We start from the raw sequence: 13,605 nt of genomic DNA on the forward strand, positions 1-13,605 counted from the left end.
ATCTGTATGCTAGCACTTCTAAATGTTGACAAAGTTCACATTTAAAGCAGGTTTACAGTTTTCTCTTCTGGGAAAAAGGAGCACAATTATTGGTGAGTCATCCTGCACTCGGGGGCGTGGCTAAATGATTGTCCAATCAGTGCTCTGTAGAATTTGCATGCCCCTCCCTCTAATACCACCTGCATCTCACCAAACTGTGAAAAATTATTTTTCGAAATTGTAAATAAAGATTATCGGAGTACGTTTTACAATAAAATACTATTTCAGTCTTTCCACTTTTAAATCACATTTAGTGCTATTTGTTTCTTGGCTTTTTTTTTAATTATTTATAACATTTACTACCAGTCTCTGACTACCAATCATGGTTCATGGCGTAACTAAAACCTAATGAGTAAAAAACAGGTTGCCAAGTTCTTCAGGGCTCAATTTCTTGTTTCAATAAAGCATACGTACGAAGAAAACTTCATGCCGTTTGATCAAATACATACTTTTAGGATACAAAAAGCTAAAAAAATCCCCCATAAAATGAAAGCTTCTAGTGTACTAAATCGCGAGTTTATTGCTCAGACCCTCATTCTCAACACAAACTCAAGGGAATCAATAATCTGGAGTCAGAGAAGGTTTCTCATGTACAAGAATAGGCTCTTTAAAAGGCTTCCCAGCATGGTGGCAATTATTATGTGTGCTCTTTTCTAAACAGTCCTTCAGTGACCTCAGCTCTCCTTTTGACTGATCGCTGGGCCAAGCTGTGAGTTTAAGGATGTGCTTACTATTGAGTGAATGTGCGCTGAGGCTCAGTTATGAGCTCAAACAGGAGTGAAACGCGGTAATTCATCCTGTTATTCGGCTCGAGTTCTCACACAGCCCAGAAACCCTGAGAGCCAATGGGACAAAAGTCTGAGAGCACTCGTCAAATGTTGCATCTGTCCTATTTCATCAGTATATTAATCTGAGTGAAACTTTGTCTGCTTTTTTATTGTGGTCTCAGACTTTTCCGCCACTGCATGCAAAAAGAAAGGTTCTTTATTGGCATTGATGGTTCCATAAAGAACCTTTAACATCCATGGAACCTTTCCATTGAACAAAAGGCTCTTTATAATGAAAAAACGTTTCTTTAATTATTACAATGTGACCCTGGACCACAAAACTGGTCTTAAGTGTCAATTTTTCGAAATTGAGATGTATGCATCATATGAAATCTGAATAAATAAGCTTTCCATTGGTGTATGGTTTGTTAGGATAGAACAATATTTGGCTGAGATACAACTATTTGAAAATCTGGAATCTGAGGGTGCAAAAAAATCTAAATATTGAGAAAATCATCTTTAAAGTTGTCCAAATTAAGTTCTTAGCAATGCATATTACTAATCAAACATTAAGTTTTGATATATTTACAGTAGGAAATTTACTAAATATCTTCATGGAACATGATCTTTACTTAATATCCTAATGATTTTTGGCATAAAAGAAAAATGTATCATTTTGACCCATACAATGTATTGTTGGCTATTGCTACAAATATACCCCAGCGACTTAAGACTGCTTTTGTGCTCCAGGGCCACAAATTTTCTTTACACTCTTAAAAATAAAGGTTCCAAAAGGAACTTTTCACAGCAGTGCCATAGAAGAACAATTTAGAAGAACATTTCAGTAAACATTTCTTACAAGAATCATTTTTTATTCGAAAAAACATTTGAATAACAATAATGAAGCTTTTTCCACTGTAAAGAACCTTTTGTGGAATGGAGAGATTCTTTGGATGTTAAAGGTTCTTCATTGAACCATTGATGCCAATAAATGATCTTTATTTTTAAGAGCGAAAAAATGGTTCTTTTACGAACTGTTCACTGGAAATGGAAATGGATCTTCTATGGCATCGCTGTGGAAACACTCTATTTGGAACCTTTATGTGGAACTCTTTAAATACAACTTCTTTTGCATTAGAAACTCTAAAATCTCTGTGTTTATTTAGATACCCTGTTGTTGGCCCTTTGAAGACCCTATGAAATTAAAATGTGAGTTTTATTGGCTTTAAAGTGTTAGTTCACCTAAAAATGAAAATTAGCCCGCAAATTACTCACCCTCAAGTCATCCTAGGTGTATATGACTTTCTTCTTTCAGACGAATCCAGTCGGAGTTATATTAAAAATGGTCTTTGATCTTTCAAGCTGTTTAATGCCACTCAGCGGGTGTTGCATGCATCAGTCCAAAAGAAGTTAAATAAAAAGCGCCCATCCATAAAAAAAGTGTCTCACACGGCTCCGGGGGGTGAACAAAGGCCTCCTGTAGCGAATTCTGTAAACTCTTAAAAATAAAGTTTTTTTATTGGCATCAGCATGAAGAACCTCCATGAAGCCTTTCCATTGGAGAAAACGTTCTTTATGTTTTCATCATGGATCCACAGTTATTAAAATATTCTTCACACTAAGAAAAAAACAAAAGGTTCTTATAAAGCTTCTTCAGGGAACCATAAATGGATCTTCCACGGCATCATTATGGAAACACTCTTAACTTAAAAAAACGATGGAACTCTTAAAACTTCTTTTGCATTAGAAACTCTAAAACCTCTGCATGTATTTATATATTCTGTTTTTATTTAGATATTCTGTTATTGACACTTGGCATAAGACTCTATGAGTTTTATGGCTTTTAGTCAATAAATTATAGACTTGAGGTCATCTGTATGCTAGTGTAGTAATAAATGTTGACAAAACTTACATTTAAAAACATATTTTTATTTCCGGGAAAAAGAGTTAAACGTAGTGATGACTCATCTTGCACTCAGAGGCGTGGCTAAAATGTTACAATATTTTTTCAGCTTATCAACCTGCGTGAAACTTTCTTAGTCTGTTTACTGTGGTCTCAGACGTTTTTCTTTTGTGGTCTTTAGCAACTTTCCTTCTCAACCAGCTTTGACTTGTGACCGTGGTTCGTCTTTTCAGATGCATTTTTGGCATATACTGAGATGATTTTTGACATTGCTCCCAAAACTCATGAATCACTTTGCAATATTGAGACTGATGCACTTACAGTTTGTAACCCATATCTGTAGTATTGGATTAGGACGTTTGCACATGACATATCAAAGTGTTTTCCTTTTTTAAAAATATCCTAACAAACATGATAAGTCAATATTTTTGATCTGGTGGAGAATGACTGAACACTGTAAATGTGTATGTGTGCTAAACTTAAAATTAAAAGTACACCAGCATATACAGTCTCAAAGCTAACAGGATAGTAAAAATTCATTAACACAAAGCAAAAATGATTTCTGAATCTTGTTTTCCAGACAAATATCTAAATCAAGATACATTTACTTGAAACAAAATGACTTAAAATACAGTTTTTGCTTAAAACAAGACATAATCTCTGCCAATGGAGTGAGAAAAATCATCATGTGTTTTCTTTTTGAATTAAGTTTCGTTTTCTGACCCCATAGGCAGATGTTTTTGCTTGTTACTTAATTTTGATACATTTTCAGAAAGCAAGACTTAATATCTTAAACCATTTCGCTTCTCATATACAGGAATCGTTCTCACAACTCTCACTAACATTTTTTAAAAGTTATATAAATGTTGGGACGAAATGTTCTTAAAGTAATGTTTATGGAACGTTCTTACAACTTTATTAATATTTGATATATGTTCTCATGAAGTTGAGAAAAAATGTTCTTAGATCAACATTCTCAAAATGTTCTGATGTTATTTGTACTTGATGAACTTTTTTTTTTCACGACAAGAAAATGACTTTTTAACGTTCTTGGAATATAAAAAAATAAATCAATTATCAAATAACATTATATTTTTGGATGGAAATAAAGTTAGTAGAACATTGTTTTTGTTAACTATAAAACCTGGACATTTCAGTGTTTTAGAAACATTTTAAAACAACGTTTTTATAACCTGGGAGATTTAGTTTTTTCACTGGAAAACAAGACAAAAATCTTTTTTTTTAAAACAGATTTTTACACCCAATTTCAAATAACTGGGTCACTTTTAAAACTCTTGCTATTTAAATTTGCAATGATATGTGCTTCTACTCTTTCAGGAGAAGTCATACGAGTAATGGATTTTTCCATCCTATTATGACCTTTATTGAAAATCATATAGCACATCAGTGAGGCCTTGGCTATCTGTGCTGCTGAATAACTTAGACAGGTGAGATCCTCTGAGAGCAGCACTGATTTATTTACCTCGCCGGATCCTAGTATGACATTGCAGTTGCATTAGCCCACATTCAGATGAGGTTTCACAAGCAAACTCCAAGAAACAGAGCCAAAACACGGTCCTCGGGCTAAGAAAAGCCTAATGTTTTGGTAGTGTGTGTCACGTGACACTGAGGTCATGCCCTGCGTTAAAGCGCCAGATAGTTTCCTATACATCACAAAGCACCTGACCGGGATTCCTTTGCGTTGAATCAGAGAGGAATTCCTCGGCTCTGAAGTATACGGGGTGTTTCCTTGTGAGCCCATATTGCGACTCAATGCTTCCTGAACTCAAACCCATTTATAGAGAGCTAAAGGAAGGCTTACGGTGGCACACGAGGAGGATTAAAGCAGCGATGGCCTGCGTCAGATGGGAAAGCAGAACCAGACAGCGTCCCGTCACGAGCTTTACTGAGATACAGTGCTGAGAAGCTGCTTTAAAAGTGTGGCTAAACTAAGGAAATCATCATTTGAAATAATAAATAATAATACAATAATATATATAATTTAATATAATATAATTTAATAATAATTATAAAACAAATTTAATTTAATTATTACAATTAAATTAAATTAAAATTAAAATAAATTAAAATAATTAAATTGTGCTAAAATGAATAAATGAAATGAATGAATGATATATTACTTTAATTGGATATTGGATATTTTTGCTCATTTAAAAACATTTTGAATGATTAAATCAAACTTGACAAAATCAGTATATATATACATATATATATATATAAATAGGATAAAATATAAATACTTAAAATTATGTATGTGTGTGTAATTGAAATTATAACTAATTGTTGTATAAATATTTAAATATAGAATTTTAATATTCAAAAACACAGGACTGAATCTAAATAAGGATGACTGAATCAAACTTGAATAGGTAAAATGCATATTAAATTAAATTAAATATTTAAACACACACACACAATTGAAATTATTATATAAATATCAAAATATTAAATATTTAAATATTACATAACTGTACAAAAATTATAAAAGTAAAAAACAGTACATAGTACAAGGACTCAATTGGCAAATTAGGTAATTGTTTTTGTAAATCTGTTCATTTAAACAAATCTAAATTTAAGCAAACTAAACTGAATCAAACTTTCTGCCACTATATGAGAGAAGTGGACTGGTTAGAATGAATGATTCACTAGAATTACAGACGTCAGGACATGATCGGCTCGGCTCTGATGAAGTCAAAGCTGGTTTACAGACACAGACACATCGTCTAATGCTGCTAGATTACACAGGGGATTGTGTCGCAGCTTCTGGAGAGAGCTGTAGGGAAGCATTGAAATTACACAGGCCAGAACAGCAAAGACATCAGCGGCGGCGCTGTGTAAGTTGTGTAAGAGGGTCTGTGGTAACTGTTTGAGCTCTTAAGCGCTGCTGTTGTGCTCTATTAGCGGCTGAGCATTATGAGCTGAGCTATAAGCCATCTGTAACAATCATGCTTCGCTCTCGCGCACGTCACGCCATCAGCTCGCCTCAGATGTGTGGGTGAGTGTTTAGTGAAAGATTGTGAATGATTCTTGAAGTCAATAGATAGATTCATTTGTAGCGCTTTTCACAGTATGTGTTGCTTCAAAGCAGCTTTCCAGAAAATCATGATGTGAATGTTTAATATCTTAATATCGTCATGCCTTATCATTGCATTTAGCAGATTAGAGCTGTGCAATAATATAGTTACATTTTGAGATGATTCCAAAAGTCAAGCAGTTGAGATTGGATCATATATTGGTTTATGAGTGTATTGCACGTATGCAGATAAAGCCGGACATACTTATATCCAACTTTATATAAAGAGCTGTGCAATAATATAATCTAGAGTAATATCTTTAAAAAACGTAAATCTTACCTAAAAGTGATAACTTTAGTGCGTTATTCCAAATAAGTGGGAAAAGGCGCTTAAAAAGGTAATTTTATCATCATTTCTCCACATACTGGCATCTTACAAGCCAATCAGTTCCTAATGGATCAAATCTAGTCCAGCCTTACATTATTTCTCAATTAATGTGAAAATGAATGAATGAATAATTATAAAAAATAATAATAATTAATTAAATTAATTAAATTGAAAAAAAAATAAAAAATAAATAATACATGTTTATTTTTTTTTTAATTATAAGAACAATATTTTCTTGAATAGGTTTAGAAACTAAGTTTATTTTGGTATGGGGGAATGCATTGTTTCTATAAATTAAAAAAAATCTCTTGAATTTTATAGATAGATACATAGATATATAGATTATTATTATTATTATTACCTGAGACAAGCATGAACAATTGATGGAAAATGTTTTTTTTTTTGTATACTCTGAAACAATTTGACATACAAACAACTTTCACTCAGAAATTGCGAGCAAATTTAACAGATAATTAAAGGTGCCATAGAATGCATTGATACAATATTTTAAATCGTTCTCTGATATCTACATAGAAGGTGTGTGGCTTAGATAAGGGCAAGAAAGGTTTTACATGTCCATTTACAACCCTAGGATTTGTCCCTAGAATGAAATGGTCTGTTTTTACCTTATTTGGAAGGCTCATGAATAATAATGTTGAGCTCTGCTCTGATTGGCTGTTTCACAGTGCGGCTCATTTCAGTAGCTCACACAGCAGGAAGGAAACACAGGGAAAATATATATTTCAATACTGTCTCTCGCAGTTATATCGTTGGGTAATTATACTGTATATAAAATGCGGGCATCAGGGAGCCGCTATTAATATGCAGGGATATGCACGATCACTTTTTACTTTCACTTTCGAGTTTTGTGATCGCACGTGCTCTGTGTAAACTACAGCGGCAGTACTTACCACACATTTGACAAGATCAGATGCTTGTCAGTGGTGCTCGGGATCTGTACATCATTCGCCATCGTCCTCAGTCATCTCTCCTTACTCTGTTTATGTGGTAAGTGAAATCTTATGTACTGTAATGTAACAGGCTACCGCTAGCAAGCAGCTAACCATGTCCCTTTAGTGGCTAGCGTTATTTTATTAGAACGCGTTATTTGCTTTCTGTGCCTTTCTGAATACAGACACCAACCCATCCCCTGCACAGCCTGGAACATTACATTTATTTCCATGATCTGCCATTTTCGCGATTATCCTCGCTTGTTTCTTCACAACACCTGCAGAACTTCTGATGATTCGGCTGGCGGCTGGAATAGAGCATGGGCGGATATATGCAAATGTTGGGGGTGTAACTATTAGTGATCCCGACTGTAACGTCACAGTCGGTGTTATGTTCTGATTCGCCTATTTTTCAGTGGTCTTTTGCATAGACTGAAATAGTATTTTCTTGTAAAACATACTCCAATATTCGTTGGTTTATTTACAACTTAAAAAAAAAAAATCTATTTACATTATGCAAGTTACAGAATGTCTAGTATCATTCACCAGATGTTCCTGACTTGCAAGCTCTTCCTCATGCAGAAGTCACACATTTTTACTGAGGGTGTTGAACTTCACGCACATAAGAGCAAGACTACAGAAAAACATCTCTGACTGAGAACAATACTTAACGTGCCGATGCATTTCACATGCAGCTCAAAGCCTTGTGCATGTCTGCAGCGGATGGTGTAATGCTGCTGATGCAAATAAAGGCCCATCTGAGGTATTCTGATCTGACTGTGTCCAGATCCTGACCTGTTACTGACCTTGATGGACTGCTCTCATAGCGTACAGTGTGTCTCTGAAAGATCTGCAGCACGCTGGGAAAGATCACGTTGTGGTAAAGTGACTTGCACTGCCTTCAAATGCTTGTGCTTTACTATAGTATAGACACTGGCGATGGATCAGAAGGAGCTGGAAACTAAATCTGAAGTGTTTTGTATAATATTACATCTATATGTTTATGAGATTCTCAGGAAATTGTTTCAATAGTGCCTGAAATGTGCCTCATATCATATGACATATATATATTTTGGCCAGGGGAAAAAAAAATATTTAAATTATTTTGCAAAATATATGTTATAAGCAGTGAAGCTCAATTAAATATATTATTGAAATTGACATATATTTAGTTCCAACCTTAATATATCAATATATATTTCAAAATGTATTTCAGGTGCAAGAAAACACATTTCCAGTCTCACAATATATGGGCTGAATGCAAATGTGGATGGAAAAGCCTATTAGAGATCGAAACTAGATTTACAATGATTTAATAATAATAATAATAATAATATGTATACAGTATCCAGTAATTTTTTAGAACATTGAAAAGTATGTTTCTTGCTGAATTTTATACTAGTGTGTTATGTTATAAATAATGTGTTGTAAAAAAATTGTTTTTTTATGTGACGTAGTTTCAATGTATTTTCTTGGATTTAAATATATGGAGGGCAAAATTTATTTTATTTATAAAATATATTTTTATTAAAAAAAAAAAAATTATTATAATCCACATATTATTTATAATATGTGGACTTTCTATTGCAATATGCATCTTTTATTTTATTTTATGCTTTACATATCGTTCCCTAACGGTTTGGAGTCACTCCAGACAAACATGCATCGGGTCGCTGTAATAAAAAGATTTGGTGTTTGTTCATGTCTTTCGAACCAAGCCTAGTGCATACAACCAAAACACATTAAGTCAAATAACCTGGTTTTCCTCATGTTGATATGTTTAAGTTGCAACCAAAATAACTGCCACTGCCAAAACACACTTGAGATAAGCAGATGGTGCTGTATCTGTGTCCACGCTGGCATCAGCGAAGTCTCAAACTGCAGTATTAAAAATAAACAAGTGCACATTGTGAATGCCATGACCAGTGTAATCTCAAAACGCTCGCTCTCACGGAGGCTTTGCACAAACAAAGTGGCCATTTGAAGCTTAACTGTTGCGCTGCACTATTGCAATAAGCCTCTCAATGCAATGCAATAAGAGCAAACACGAGTGATTTGTTTTCAACGTTCACTGCAGTTGGGATTGTGCTCCAAAATGGTTTACAGTTCAGATTTTTAAGAGTTTCTCACCTGTGAGTCATGAGGAAATGCCACCTGATCATTAGTTTTAGTTATAACAGACACAGAAATGAATGAATCAGCCAAAGCTCTTATTAATCTTCTAAAGGTCACCTTACAGAAAGCACACGCTCATTTCGCACTGCAGTGTTTGACTGTTTAGCACAACATTCAGCTGCTTTCAGACAGGAATTATCACGTTCAATTCTTCTTAATGCATGCATTTAATTCTGAGAAGGTCAGAAATGATTGTGCATGGCCACCTTTTGGCTCATCATTTGCTCCAGTCTAATCTGCCAAAAACATTGAGAAATTAGGAAAAATTTCATTTTTAGAAGTGTTTTTGAGTACCTTACATGTTCATTAGAGGCTATGTTTTGCTTAAGCAATCATTTTGAATCTGAATCATATTCTCTCTTGTCAAAGTCTTTTATTTAAGCATGTCGATATCCGATCAAATGTAAGATCCTGCAAATCATGACATGAATGATTCAATTACTGATGAATGATGCTCATTTCGTAACATGGAAGAAAAAGGAACACCAGTAGTTTATTCTTGCCTAAATTTTCTTTTATTGAAAAAGGCCAGGGTGCAAATGTCAAATAAAAAAAGAAAATAAAAGACAAGCATATTATTATTTCAAGCATTTTAATACAAACTTAATATAAACTATTTCAGTCCCTCTTGACATGTAAGACACTGACTCAAAATACTTTGTTATACCATATTTTATCATCAAGTATTGCACAATGTAGGTACAAAATTAATAGATACGATTACATTGTCCATAATATAGCAAAAATCTGTTGAACTCTTAACAGAAAATACAACTTTTTGTTTCAAAAAAGCACATATTCCTACACTGAAATTCCAACACTAAAGGAATATTCTGTACACAATCTTTAGAATTTTTTTATCTGTTTTTAAAGATGAATTTCTTTAGCAATTAAAAAAAAAAGAAAAACCAAAATATATTATAAGATAAAGCTTCTGCAGCCATCACAGATCACTGGAGTAGTAAAAAGATATAAATGCAATACCATGTTGTAGAAACAATATATATATACTCTGATATTTTACAAACTCTGTACTCAATTAAATTATACAATTAGAAAAAAGACCATGTAACCCCAGATATATATATGCATTAGTGCCAATTTCTTAAAAATCAGCCAAGTCTTACCAACTTTAAAATACTGTAAGAGGCCAGAACTTGAAGCTTCTGTGTTTCTTTTTTTTTTTTTCTCTCAATGTTTTAGAGTATTTTTCTTCCAAAAGGTTGTAAAAAAATCATTTTTTGCTTTATTGGCAAAAAAGGAAAAGAAAAGATGCTTGTTGACCGATGTAACTGAACTCGGACATGTAAGTGTGTGTGTGTGTTTGTCAGAGTGTGTGTCTGTGTCTGAGAGTGTGTGTGTGTGCGCGTTTTTGTGACAAATGAGGACATAAATTTGTATAATGACAAAGGCATGACATAGGTATTACAAGGAGAAGGTGACTTTTCAGGACATTACCCCATGTCCCCACTTTTCAAAACGCTTATAAATCACACAGAATGGAGTGTATTGAAAATGTGTGTGTGTGTGTGTGTGTGTGTGTAAGTAACACAAGCTTTTTAGTACAAACTCAAGGGGGCAGAGAAAGATCGAAGAGAGAAAATAATCAAATAGAGTGAAACAAACACCCTTGGGCACATGCGTTTATCAGTGACTAACAGGGATCTTGGTTTCCAAATCCACAGTTGTGCGTCTTTGCCTTTCGTTTTCCTTTTGCCAACAATCATCCGAACATCAGTTAGCCATGACCGGCTGGAATTGCTGGTTTGAATACTGCATGTTGCCGAGACTTAAGTTTAAGCCATCCATGAGCGACTTGTCATTGATGCTCCCGTAGGCCGCGAACACGTCGAAGGCATTGCTGTACTGCAGAGGGCTGACGGGGTTCTCACTCGGGAACATGGCATCTCCGGAGCTCCCTTGGCCTTGGAGGTTGGGGAACACGAACTCCTTGGCGTTAGGCGAGAGCGCAGACGCTTTCTGCTGCGGAGGCGAAGCTCCCAGACCGAATCCGTAGAGCGAATGCACGGAGCCGGAGATGGCTTTCTGCTTGAGGAGGCTGTTGACATTCAGGCCCAGGTTGGTGGGAGAGCTGCGTGCAACTTTGCCGCCGTTGCGGCTGCTGTTCTTCATCTTGGTGGAGCCGAATTTGGTGGCGGCGAACGAGGCTGTGGTGAAGGTTAAAGGCTGGGTGGAGCGCGGCATGAAGGACGGGCTGACGGCCGCCGACTGGCCAAACGGTGGCGGCGACGGGGAACTGGACTCGGACGAGACGCCCACCGGGTCACTGATTGGCATGAAGACCTGAGCCTCCGGGTTAAAACTGTTTCTGATCTCCTTATCCAGCTCGGAGCCGTTCTCGCCGCTATCATCCACGTATAGCACCTTAACTGCTCCCTTTTCCCCAATCTGGTAGGACACCTCGAAAGGGTCGATCCAAACGCTGAGGTCCTGAGGCAAGTTGTTGCGGACGTCCTCGATGTCCAGCCCGCTTTCTTTGGCTGCTTCCTCCACCACCGGATCCACCTTCTCGCCCACGTGGATGCACCTGAACCCGGATCCTTTGTATGGCTTGTCGGGGTACCAGTGTCCTTCGTATTTCTTCTTCAGCTGCCTCTCCAGCTCCTCGCCGAAGATGTTGACTCGCCGCCGCGGGAGTTTGTTGTACAGGTACGAAATGATGAAGTTCAGCGCTACTTGGATTTCGAGCTGCATAGCTGTTTGTCTGTGTGGTGTTCAGTGGGGACCCAGAAGTGCCGGTGGACGAGAAACGCTTGCTGTAACACAGGAAAATCCTCTCGCGCTCCTTGAAGGGGGGAAAGAGGCACGGTATTGAGAGGCAGACTCATAAACCATGCCTAATCATATGTAAACAAACACAGCTGATACAGACACAAGAGTGAGAGGCCTAAATGCAAGGTTTAAATGGACTGTGCATCAGGGAGATTGCATAACGCGGATTCTCTTCCCTGCTTTATTCCGCCAACTGTTGCGTAAAAACGCCTTTATGTGAATATAGGGCATTCGAACACAATGCGACACGCGTTGCGCAACACCCCTGCGATCGGATTTCCCGAAGCTCGCGACCAATAGCATCACAGGGTGTGTAGCCTTGACCAAATGAGTCCAGCACACCAAATATAACGCTAAATCTTTGCTTAAACCTTTGCGTAAACCTTCGCGTATGGCGAGCGAAACGCGTTAAATAGTGCGGTTGCACAGACGTCGGCTGCGTCGTGCTGTACGCGTAGAATTTGAGACGCGGCCATTGGGAGTACGAATAGGTATTGGGAACATTCTGACGACAGAACTGTAAACGGAGGAGCTCGATCGCTCTGGAGATCCAGCGGAGAAACAAACGACGGGTTTTAGGCGTAGAAATGAACTTTGGCACGGGATTCGTACGGGTCAAGCAGGGCTGATCGGACATTTCCGTAAAACACACACACACATTAGAGACACAGAGAGCAGCTCACATGACTGCACGGTTTCAGAGAGCCATTCGCGAGGAAACCGATCATTTATCAAGAACAGCCAGCTCTCCGTCTGCGCGGAATCAGAATGTCAATGCGTTTCTTAAAGAGACAGCGCACTCAAAATGACAGCTCCGTCAGATGTTTGCCTTCGCGTTCTCGCTTTGTTGTGGAGCACAAAAGGATGATTTTAGGGGACTGACAACCTCGTTCACTGTTGTACTTCAATGCATTTTGTTTAAAACGAATGCTGTCATTCTGCCTAACGCCGCCTTTCGTGCTCCACCGAGTCAAACAGGTTTGAATAACACAATTTTTGCGTAAACTAACGTTAGCCCTTTGAAGCAATGCCATATATAATCCACAGCCAGATACTTACATTAAACGCCCGTGCTTTCCTCTCCTCTTCGGTTCCTAGCTAACAGTTATGGACAAGATTATTCCAGTTCGGTTGCGTCAACAATAGCTGTTTGTTCTTCGGGGAACCGTGTTGTTTTTGTTGGAGTCTGTAGTCAGGCAATCCGACTCCCCACTGCCTGGGAGTTTTTACAACTCTGCCCTTTAAACTCCTGCCTGGATCTCCTTTATAGCGCTCCTCCGCCACGGACATGATGGGGGCGGTGATGCGGTTTTCAGAGGTCAACACCTCAGCGGCGCTTACCATTGGACAAACGCGCTTTCGTCACGCAGTCGCCTCCGAGTTCTCCGTGCTGATTGGCCGCGCGCTACGTCAACAACCAAAGAGACCCGCCCCTCGACCAATAAGCGTTTAGTACATTAATGGCTGGCGTTCCTAGTTATCTTTCTCCCACACGTAGGAGATCTAAACATAATATTATTATACTGGCTCCTTTGTTATGTTGATTTATCGAGACG

At 37.4% G+C, this 13,605-nt stretch overlaps 1 protein-coding gene across 1 annotated transcript; it reads right to left on the bottom strand.

Annotated features, from left to right (window-relative positions):
• Positions 1 to 10,773: 10,773 nt before the first annotated feature.
• LOC107693641 (protein Tob1-like) lies at positions 10,774 to 13,309 on the bottom strand. Its single transcript, XM_016493094.1, has 2 exons — positions 13,109 to 13,309; positions 10,774 to 12,062 (listed from the first exon to the last, which is right to left on the bottom strand). The coding sequence occupies exon 2, from the start codon at positions 11,969 to 11,971 to the stop codon at positions 10,991 to 10,993; it is 981 nt and encodes a 326-aa protein (XP_016348580.1). The 5' UTR covers positions 11,972 to 12,062; positions 13,109 to 13,309; the 3' UTR covers positions 10,774 to 10,990.
• Between the last annotated feature and the right edge of the window lie 296 nt (positions 13,310 to 13,605).

Source organism: Sinocyclocheilus anshuiensis, unplaced genomic scaffold, assembly GCF_001515605.1.
Source record: "Sinocyclocheilus anshuiensis isolate Anshui unplaced genomic scaffold, SAMN03320099.WGS_v1.1 scaffold546, whole genome shotgun sequence".
NCBI lineage: Eukaryota > Metazoa > Chordata > Actinopteri > Cypriniformes > Cyprinidae > Sinocyclocheilus > Sinocyclocheilus anshuiensis.

What these genes read in the sequence shown, in the direction of transcription:
- LOC107693641 (XM_016493094.1), bottom strand. Translation starts at nt 11,971, where the DNA reads ATGCAGCTCGAAATCCAAGTAGCGCTGAACTTCATCATTTCGTACCTG.